Below are 8,362 nucleotides of genomic sequence, written 5' to 3'. Positions count from 1 at the left end.
AGAGAAGCCTCGAGGAGTGCGCCCCGCCTTCGTGCTTGAGCTGGAGGCCTCTACCGCCTCCACACTTAATTCCCAGCGCCCCAGGCCAGGGGAGTCACCGCCGGCAGGTGCAGCAGCACCTGGGGGTGCAGGGGCCCAGGGAGAGTCTGCGGGTGGCTGACCGGTGGTAGTGAGACACCGGGGTCCTCGGGTTCCTGACTTCTGCTTCTGACCTTAGTTTCCTTGTTTGTACGGCTTCCTAGGGTTGTTGCCCAGAGCAAATGAACAAATGCGTATGTCGCTGGCAGCACACCGCAGACACTTGGGAAGGGGCAGGTTATTTCCGCTTAGTGTCAACACCCCCTCATGTGTTCATGTATTTGGTTGCTCGTGTCCCCCTCTACAAGGGAGGCCCCAGAAGACACGGGTCTGTCTTAGTCCACGCTGTTCATGCTGCCTCGCCGGGCAGCTTTCTCCACACCGGAGACTCACGTTACAAATGCACAGCTGCCACCACCGGCCCGTCGCAGGCTCGGAATGCAGCTCTGCGCCTTTAAATTCGGAGTGCGTCAACGAGTCCCGCCCCCGAGGGAGCGCACCGGTAGGAGAGGGGGCGTAGCTTGTCTGTCATTGGCTGAGCCGAACAGTATTTTGGAACGTGTGGGCTGGAGTTGAGCGCTCCCATTGGAGCTAGGGCCTTCCTGTCTGCTTTCCTACGGGGTCAGTGGCCGCCCCCCGGACCGTGGGCGTTCGGTTCCCGGGTCCTTCGCGTTCCATTCTCTAGCAGTCCTGGCTTGGGGACTGGGTGGACCTGCTGCGTCCTCCACTCGGTGCGCAGACTTCACGACGCAGGTACAGCCAGAGCGCCACGGGACGGCCGTCGGGGTCACCCATCCCCGGGCACGGCGCCCGTCCCGGATGCAGATCGGGGGCGTGGCCCACGGTCACCGCCGGAGAAGGACAGGAGGGCTTGAGGTTCCAAAACCTGAGTTCGAATCCCAGACCTGCCCCTATCCGTTTCGGGCGCTTTACTTGGTTTCCCTGGGCTTCGGTGTCTTCCCCTGTGAACCAGGCTGCAACGGGCCCACCTAGGGGCTGCTGTGCGGCCTGCTCAACCCTGGCCCAGGACAGGCGGGTTTGGCGGAAGAGAGGAAGGCCAGACGGCGTCCAGGACTGGGCTGTGCGATCTGTTTTTTTTTAACCACCTGCGCCCTCTGCTTCTTCCTGGAGTTGAAAGGCTGCGGATTGGATCCGCGCCACCTCTCCAAGGGCTGATTCCCAGTTTAGACAGGCGAGGGTCTTTCAAAGGCTTTACAGTTTGCAAAGTGGATTCCCCGTCCCGCCCTGGGCGGGCTGCAACATTGATTCTGGTGTTCTGGATGAGGAAGCTGAAATTGGCTCTGGGGCCGTGGTAGGTCACCTGTCTGGCTTAGGACCGCCCTAGAGCCTATTTTATTTTTAGTGTGGGAGGAATGTGCGAGTGCCTGGGCTGAGTCACCCAGTGCTTCAGTCTACAGCTACTCCAGGCAACTTGTCCCCTGGCAACTGAGCCCCTGGCACCCATTGCCTAGCAGGGAGGACAGAAGTCCTTGGTGCCCCAGTAGGCTGTGACCTCATGGTCATCTGCTGAAGTTCCCCCAGCAAGCCCTTTGCCTGGTGTCTTGACAGGTGCCCCACACATCCCCCTCAATTCTCAGGGCCCAAGGACAGCATCTTCTGGCAGAACCTTGGGTCTTGGAGGACTGGACCATCAGAGATATCTGCCTCCACTTCCCTAGTGCCAGGTCCCACCCAGCCACACACTGCAGGGTTGCTCACTCTCCTTGTGGCTGCCTCTGCCATCTTACAGATGAGTAAACAAGCTTGGGCTTCAGGACCTCATCTTATGTTATTTTTTAATTTTTTTTTTTTTTGTAGAGACAGAATCTCACTGTATGGCCCTCAGTAGAGTGCCATGGCCTCATACAGCTCACAGCAACCTCCAACTCCTGGGCTTAAGCGATTCTCTTGCCTCAGCCTCCCAAGTAGCTGGGACTACAGGCGCCCGCCACAACGCCCAGCTATTTCTTTTCTTTTTTTTTTTTTGTAGAGACAGAGTCTCACTTTATGGCCCTCGGTAGAGTGCCGTGGCCTCACCCAGCTCACAGCAACCTCCAACTCCTGGGCTTAAGCGATTCTCTTGCCTTAGCCTCCTGAGTAGCTGGGACTACAGGCGCCCGCCACAACACCCAGCTATTTTTTTGTTGCAGTTTGGCCAGGGCTGGGTTTGAACCCGCCACCCTCGGTTTATGCGGCCGGCGCCCTACCGACTGAGTCACAGGCGCCGCCCCATCTTACGTTATTTGTTGCTTGGCCTCCTGGCAGCTGAGGACAACCCCTCAGCTCCCCATCCCTAGCAATGTCCCAAGCCTGAGAGGCCCCGGGCAGCAATCTAGGTCAGTCTTTAGGGTTTATCCCTGCAGTGGGGCTTCAGCCTTGGCTTGCACGTGTCCATTGGCCTCCCTGGGCCACCTGACCATGTCACTCTGCTTGTCCTCTCACTTGGTAGCTCTCCCTCTGGGGGCTGCCTTGTCAAGATTTGGGGCTTTGCCCCTGAGCTTCACATAGGTGCTCACCAAGGTGTGAGAGTCTCCAATTGCTGGTCTTTGGGCTCCCCCTGAGAGGTTATCAGTGAGGGCTGCTGTGTCTGGCCTCCGTTAGGATCCATTGGAAGAGGCAGCCTCTGAGGACCCAGCCACGTAGTATGGGGAAGATCTGGAGCTGGACAAAGAATCTGGAGGTTTCGCATTTGTGGGTTTGAGACTTCACCGTTCACTGTGTGATTTGAGAGCCTATAGCCTTGTAAAATAGGAGTGGTCATGATAAGACCTACCCATCTTTGGTGATGACGAAAGTCCTGAGATGTGGGATGGAGGGAGTTGGGCCCCTTCCCCTATCTGCCACAAGGTGTGTGAGCTCTTCTTCCCAGGGTGGGTTGCTTGCAGTTTGGGGGGAAAGGGGTGGACAGATCCTCATCTCCTTACAATAAATGGGGGCTTGGGGCTCCAAAGCCCAAGCTCTAACCCCAGCTCTGCCCCTTTCTGTCTTGGGCCCATCACTTGGTTTCCCAGGGCCTTGGGGTCCCCTCCTGTGACTGGGTGCCTTATTTCTCATGAGGCATTCTCAGCCCCCCAAAGTCCTTTTTTTTTTTTTTTTTTTTTTAGAGACAGAGTCTCACTTTGTTGCCCTCGGTAGAGTGCCTGTGGTGTCACAGCTCACAGCAACCTCCAGCTTCTTGGGCTTAGGTGATTCTTTTGCCTCAGCCTCCTGAGTAGCTGAGACTACAGGCGCCTGCCACAATGCCTGGCTATTTTTTTGTTGCAGTTTGGCCGGGGCCAGGTTTGAACCCACCACCCTCGGTATATGGAGCTCGCACCCTACTCACTGAGCCACATGTGCTGCCCTAGGCCCCTGAAGTCTTGACTGTTTGTTACCCTAGCTCGATGGCAGCCACAGCACCTCCCCAAACTGGCCGCCAACACCCTGAGCTGTCCCTACACTCTGGTTCTCTTACAGGCAAACCATGGCAGATTTCTCCCAGAAGCGGGGGAAGCGGCGTGGTGATGAGGGGCTGGGCAGCATGGTGGACTTCCTCCTGGCCAACGCCCGCCTGGTGCTGGGTGTGGGCGGGGCTGCCATGCTGGGCATTGCCACCCTGGCTGTGAAGCGGGTAAGAACAGGCAGGGTGGGTCCTGTCTGAGGCTCCCAGAAGAGGATGACAGGGTTGGGACCACATAGGGGTCTCCAGGGGGTAGTGGGGACTGCCTGAGGCTGGTGCTGAGGCCCAGGGCACTTGCTTCCCCCCTGCACCCTGGTTTGCTTTGCCCTTGGGCATTGCCATGGCTGCCTGGGCTTTGGATGTTCTGATCTGTGTCACTCTGCCTGCAGTTCATCGACAGGGCCACTAGCTCACAGGATGAGGATGACACCAAGGGGGACAGCTGGAAGGAACTGAGCCTGCTCAAGGCCACACCACAGTTGCAGCCCCAGCCACCCCCAGCTGCCCTTAGCCAACCTGTGTTGCCCCTAGCCCCCCTGTCCTCTGTTCCAGGTGAGTGGCACCTCATCCCTTCTGACGTGGGTAGTAGCCTTTTGGTGGTCACATTCAGGGATACAGCCCAGGCCACTGACAGACCTTGTGGCCCTACGAGAGTCTCCTACCCTCTCTGGGCATGGGCTCCTCAGACATTTAATGGGGATTGTGTTTCTTTGCCTTCCTACCAGAGCAAGGTGGCAGCACTGTGATGGTGGGGAGCCTCAGATGGGGAAACTTAAGGCCTGGAGAGGGACAGGACCTGTCTCCTGTTTTGCACGAAGCTATTGTAGCTGTAAGGCCAGGGTGATAGACTCTGGGACAGGTGTTCACCATATGTAAGGACCTGAACTAAATGCTTTCTTAGGTGTTGTGGGGCAGGGCTGTTACATAAAAGGGCACTGGGCATGGTTCTTTTAACACGTGGACTGTTCGGACCAGTTCCTTCCCCCTTCACTCTGCAGAGGGGCCTGCAGACATTGGTCCTCAGGCTCCACCTCAGCTCAGCTCCCCAGCACTGCTGTGCCTGACATTCCAGGAGAAGCTGTTGGCATTCGAGAAGGACCATGTCACCATCCCCGAAGCCCAGGTGGCTTTGGCTAAACAGCTGGCTGGCGATATTGCCCTTGAGCTGCAGTCCTACTTGCGGAGCAAATTCCCAGAACTGCCCTTTGGGGCGCTTGTGCCTGGGGGGCCTCTCTACGATGGACTGCAGGCAGGGGCCGCTGACCATGTGCGTCTCCTGGTACCTCTGGTGTTGGAGCCTGGCCTGTGGAGCCTGGTGCCAGGCACGGATACTGTGGCAAGGGACCCTCGCTGCTGGGCTGTACGCAGGACTCAGCTAGAGTTCTGCCCCCGAGGGAGCAGCCCCTGGGACCGCTTCCTGGTGGGAGGCTACCTCTCCTCTCGCTCCCTGCTGGAGCTGCTCCACAAGGTGATGGCTGCCTCCATCAACTGGCCTGCTATCGGCAGCCTGCTTGGGTGCCTGATCTGGCCCAACTTGGCCTCCGAGGAGCTGCTGCTCGAGGTGCAACATGTGCACCTGGAGCTCACAGTGGCTGTGCTCATGGCTGTCACTGGGGCTGACGCTGACGGCCGCCTCCTCTTGGCCTGGCCCCTGGAAGGGCTAGCTGGTAACTTCTGGCTGCAGGATTTGTACCCAGTGGAGGCTGCCAGGCTGCAGGCCCTTGATGACCATGACACTGGAACCCGTCGACGGCTGCTGCTCCTACTATGTGGTGTCTGTCGTGGCCACTTGGCCCTGGGGCGGCTAGGCCTGAGCCACCTGACCCAGGTGGTCCTACGTCTGGGGGAGGAGGATGTGGACTGGGACGAGGCAGCCTTGGGCCAGCGCTTTCTGCAGGCCTTGGAGCTGCTGCTTGGCAACCTGGAAAAGGCCAGCCTGCCCTGCCACTTCAACCCCAACGTGAACCTCTTCAGCAGCTTACGTGAGGAGGAGATTGATGACATTGGCTACACGCTGTACAGTAGCCTACAGGAACCTGAGGGGCTTCTCTAGATGGCTGGGGACAGGGTGGCTGGCAAGTTTTTTGATGCTGGTGAGCTGTGCCTAACTCCTAGGGATTTGGAGCGTGTGTCTTCTCTTACTTTTAGCCAGAAGAGAGTACGTTATCCCAAACCAGGGTATTAGTGTGTGCTTGGGCTGTGATCGCCAGGATCCCTGAGCACAGAGAGCTCAGGTCACCATCACTTGAGTGCAGCTGGGTTGCCTCGACAACATGGAGTGCCAGCCACACACACAGCAGCCTCCTCCTCCCTTTGGTGTCAACCCAGGACCTTGCGCTTGGTCCATCATCACCAGCAACAAATCCACTGACCAGACATGGCTCCTACCATCCTAGGCAGGGAAGAAGGCCAGCTCCATTTTTCTGCCGATTTAACGCTTTCCTTGGGCACCAGCTCCAGGCATCTTGAGGTGTGTGGTGCCTGGTAGTGTCATGTGTTCTGTTCCCCAGGGGCTGGGGTCACCTGGCATCGCCAAAGTATGCCTTTTAGCTTGTTGAAGGATGGTGTTCTCTTATTCTCCTCAAGCAACAAGGTAGGAGCTCGAGGTGACTTGCTGCCCACCTGATATCTCAGGGGAAGGTCCCCTTTCCCTCCAACTAGGTGAGTTTCCTCTTCAGGCAGCTGAGGGCCCTGTGCTGCCTGCCTTGTCCACAGCAGGGGTGTCCCACTGTTGCTGCCCCTTCCCTGCTGGGGAGGGTGTGCTCCTCCCAGAGAGGCCTGGCATGGCTTCTAGTGTGCCAAAGCAAGCTTTCAGCTGCCGTCTGCTCTGACTCAAGCCCAGCAGAGGTAGCGGGGGCATAGAGGAGATACCGCCTTCCCTCTCCACCCCCCATCTTTGAATCCTTCCTGCTGAAGCAAAACTATGCCTTGAAGAATGTGAACAATAAAAGGAGAAAATTCTAGTGTATGGGTAACTCATGCTGAGTAAGGGGGTCCTGGTGCTTTTGTATGTGGCTGTTTGGAGTTTTCTTGAAGTCTATGGCTTGGCCTGGCAGCTTGGCAAGAGAGCGTGAGATCAATTTGGAAGTAATCTGTTCAAGCTGCTGTAACTGCCATCAACCGGGTAGCTTATAAAAGAAATTTCTTAGTTTTGGAGACTGGTAGTCCAAGATCAAGGCATGAACATGTTCCACATCCTGGTTCATAGGTGTCACCTTCTAGCTGTGTCCTCAGTGGAGAAGGACATGAGCCCAACCCTGTGAGGTCCACTCTCAGGACCTAATCACCTCCCAGGGATCCCTCTTCTTAAAACTATTAATTTGGGATTAATAGTTTTTAATTAAACTATTAATTTAGGATTTCAGCATACCAATTTGAGGGGGACATAAAACTTCAGTCCCTAACAAGTACGTGGAAGGAGAATGTTAAAAGCTTTTAAGTTAGCAATGGGAATTAGTTCAGGTTTTATTTCTAACCAAAAGACTGCCAGGCCCAACGCTGCTCCCACCTGCTTCTTTCTGTGATTGGTAGGGGTAACCACGGTCCTTCAGGAAGGCTCCATCAGTTCGGTTTTCTCCACCTCCTTTGCCTATCCTTGTAGCCTCACAAGTGGGGGAGAGACTCACATTCCCTGTGCAGGTGAGAAGCCAGAGCATTTCAGCATCCCCCAGGAGCCAAAGTCTGGTTCACTTCCTGTCACCACAGTTGACAGGTAAGGCCTAAGCAGGGTGCTGGGCCGTGGGAGACTGTGGCACCCCCAGCTGCTCCCTTTAGCCCTTCCCACACCATTGTACCTTCTCATGGGACTCTTCTACCCCTGCCATCTGTGAGGACAGCATGGGACAGACAGGATGGTGGTAGAGGCCCCGGGGCTCTGTGTAGACGTTAACAGCCAAGGGTCAAGGGGCAGGAGACAGGCTAAGCCGAAGTCTGTTGCAGACCCTGGGTCTGCCCTTGCCTTAAGCCAGTGGCATTTTGAGTCATTTTACTGACAAGAGTGTCCGGGAGGGAACAGCCTGGGCAGAGCCCAGGCTTGGTCCTCTCATCTATAAAATGGGGTTCAGGGAATACACAGGTGGCTGTGAGGATTAACTGGGGTGGCAGTGTTAACCCAGTGCCTGGCACACACTGAACTGTCCTGGATCTCATTGCCCTTCTCTTCACATTAGGACACCCAGCAGAGCAAGGCCCTCCCAGGTACTGGCCTGCTAGTCATGGAGTTGGAGGTAACTAGTGCTGGGACTCAGGGTAGCTGTCCAGGAAGTGAGCATGGCTTACAGCCCTCCTCAGACCAAGGCTGGTGTGAGCCACTGTGGAGGGCATCTGCTTTAGGCAGCTCTCAACTTTTCATCCTGTGGTTTTGTAGGAAAAAGCCACGATGAGTTAAAGGGAGGTCAATATTCACGGTTATGTACCCTAATTACGGTTAATGTCTGGGACTTCATTCTACCCAGAGAACTGGAAATAAGCCATTTTGCTAGGATCCTGTACCCTGGGCTCTGCCAGCTGCAGGCTGAGCTGCTGCTGAATTCTTTAACCTGAGGATGACTGGGTAAGCCAGGTATGGACTCAGCCCAGGGCCTGAATATCTTAGTACTCGGAACCTTCCACTGTGGCACTCTACTTGTTCGGTTGAGCTTCACCAAGTGACCCAAACCCAGGAGTCTGTGCCAGGGAACAGTGAGGCAAGCAGGGGATTCCGTTTGCTCAGAGTGCAGTTAATAGATCAGACTGTGGGAAAAAGGGCTGCAAGTGGAGGAAAAGAATTTTTTTTGTTTTGTTTGACACAGAGTCTCACTATGTCGTGGCACTCAGTAGAGTGCTGTGACCTCACAGCAACCTCAG

General features: G+C 56.0%; 1 protein-coding gene across 1 annotated transcript; it reads left to right on the top strand.

The window, feature by feature from the left end:
• Positions 1 to 8: 8 nt before the first annotated feature.
• MIEF2 (mitochondrial elongation factor 2) lies at positions 9 to 6,485 on the top strand. The gene is made up of 4 exons (XM_053569175.1): positions 9 to 831; positions 3,535 to 3,688; positions 3,907 to 4,069; positions 4,516 to 6,485. The coding sequence occupies exons 2-4, from the start codon at positions 3,542 to 3,544 to the stop codon at positions 5,568 to 5,570; spliced, it is 1,365 nt and encodes a 454-aa protein (XP_053425150.1). The 5' UTR covers positions 9 to 831; positions 3,535 to 3,541; the 3' UTR covers positions 5,571 to 6,485.
• The last annotated feature ends 1,877 nt before the right edge of the window (positions 6,486 to 8,362 follow it).

The sequence above is a fragment of the Nycticebus coucang genome, chromosome 18 (genome assembly GCF_027406575.1).
Source record: "Nycticebus coucang isolate mNycCou1 chromosome 18, mNycCou1.pri, whole genome shotgun sequence".
Lineage (NCBI taxonomy): Eukaryota > Metazoa > Chordata > Mammalia > Primates > Lorisidae > Nycticebus > Nycticebus coucang.
The sequence above is the reverse complement of the archived record's forward strand: the minus strand, read 5'-3'. Positions and strand labels throughout refer to the sequence as shown.

Coding starts and splice junctions, on each gene's coding strand:
- MIEF2 (XM_053569175.1), top strand. CDS start 3,542: ATGGCAGATTTCTCCCAGAAGCGGGGGAAGCGGCGTGGTGATGAGGGG. Junction 3,689..3,906: donor CCACCCTGGCTGTGAAGCGG/GTAAGAACAGGC, acceptor CTCTGCCTGCAG/TTCATCGACAGGGCCACTAG. Junction 4,070..4,515: donor CCCCCTGTCCTCTGTTCCAG/GTGAGTGGCACC, acceptor TTCACTCTGCAG/AGGGGCCTGCAGACATTGGT.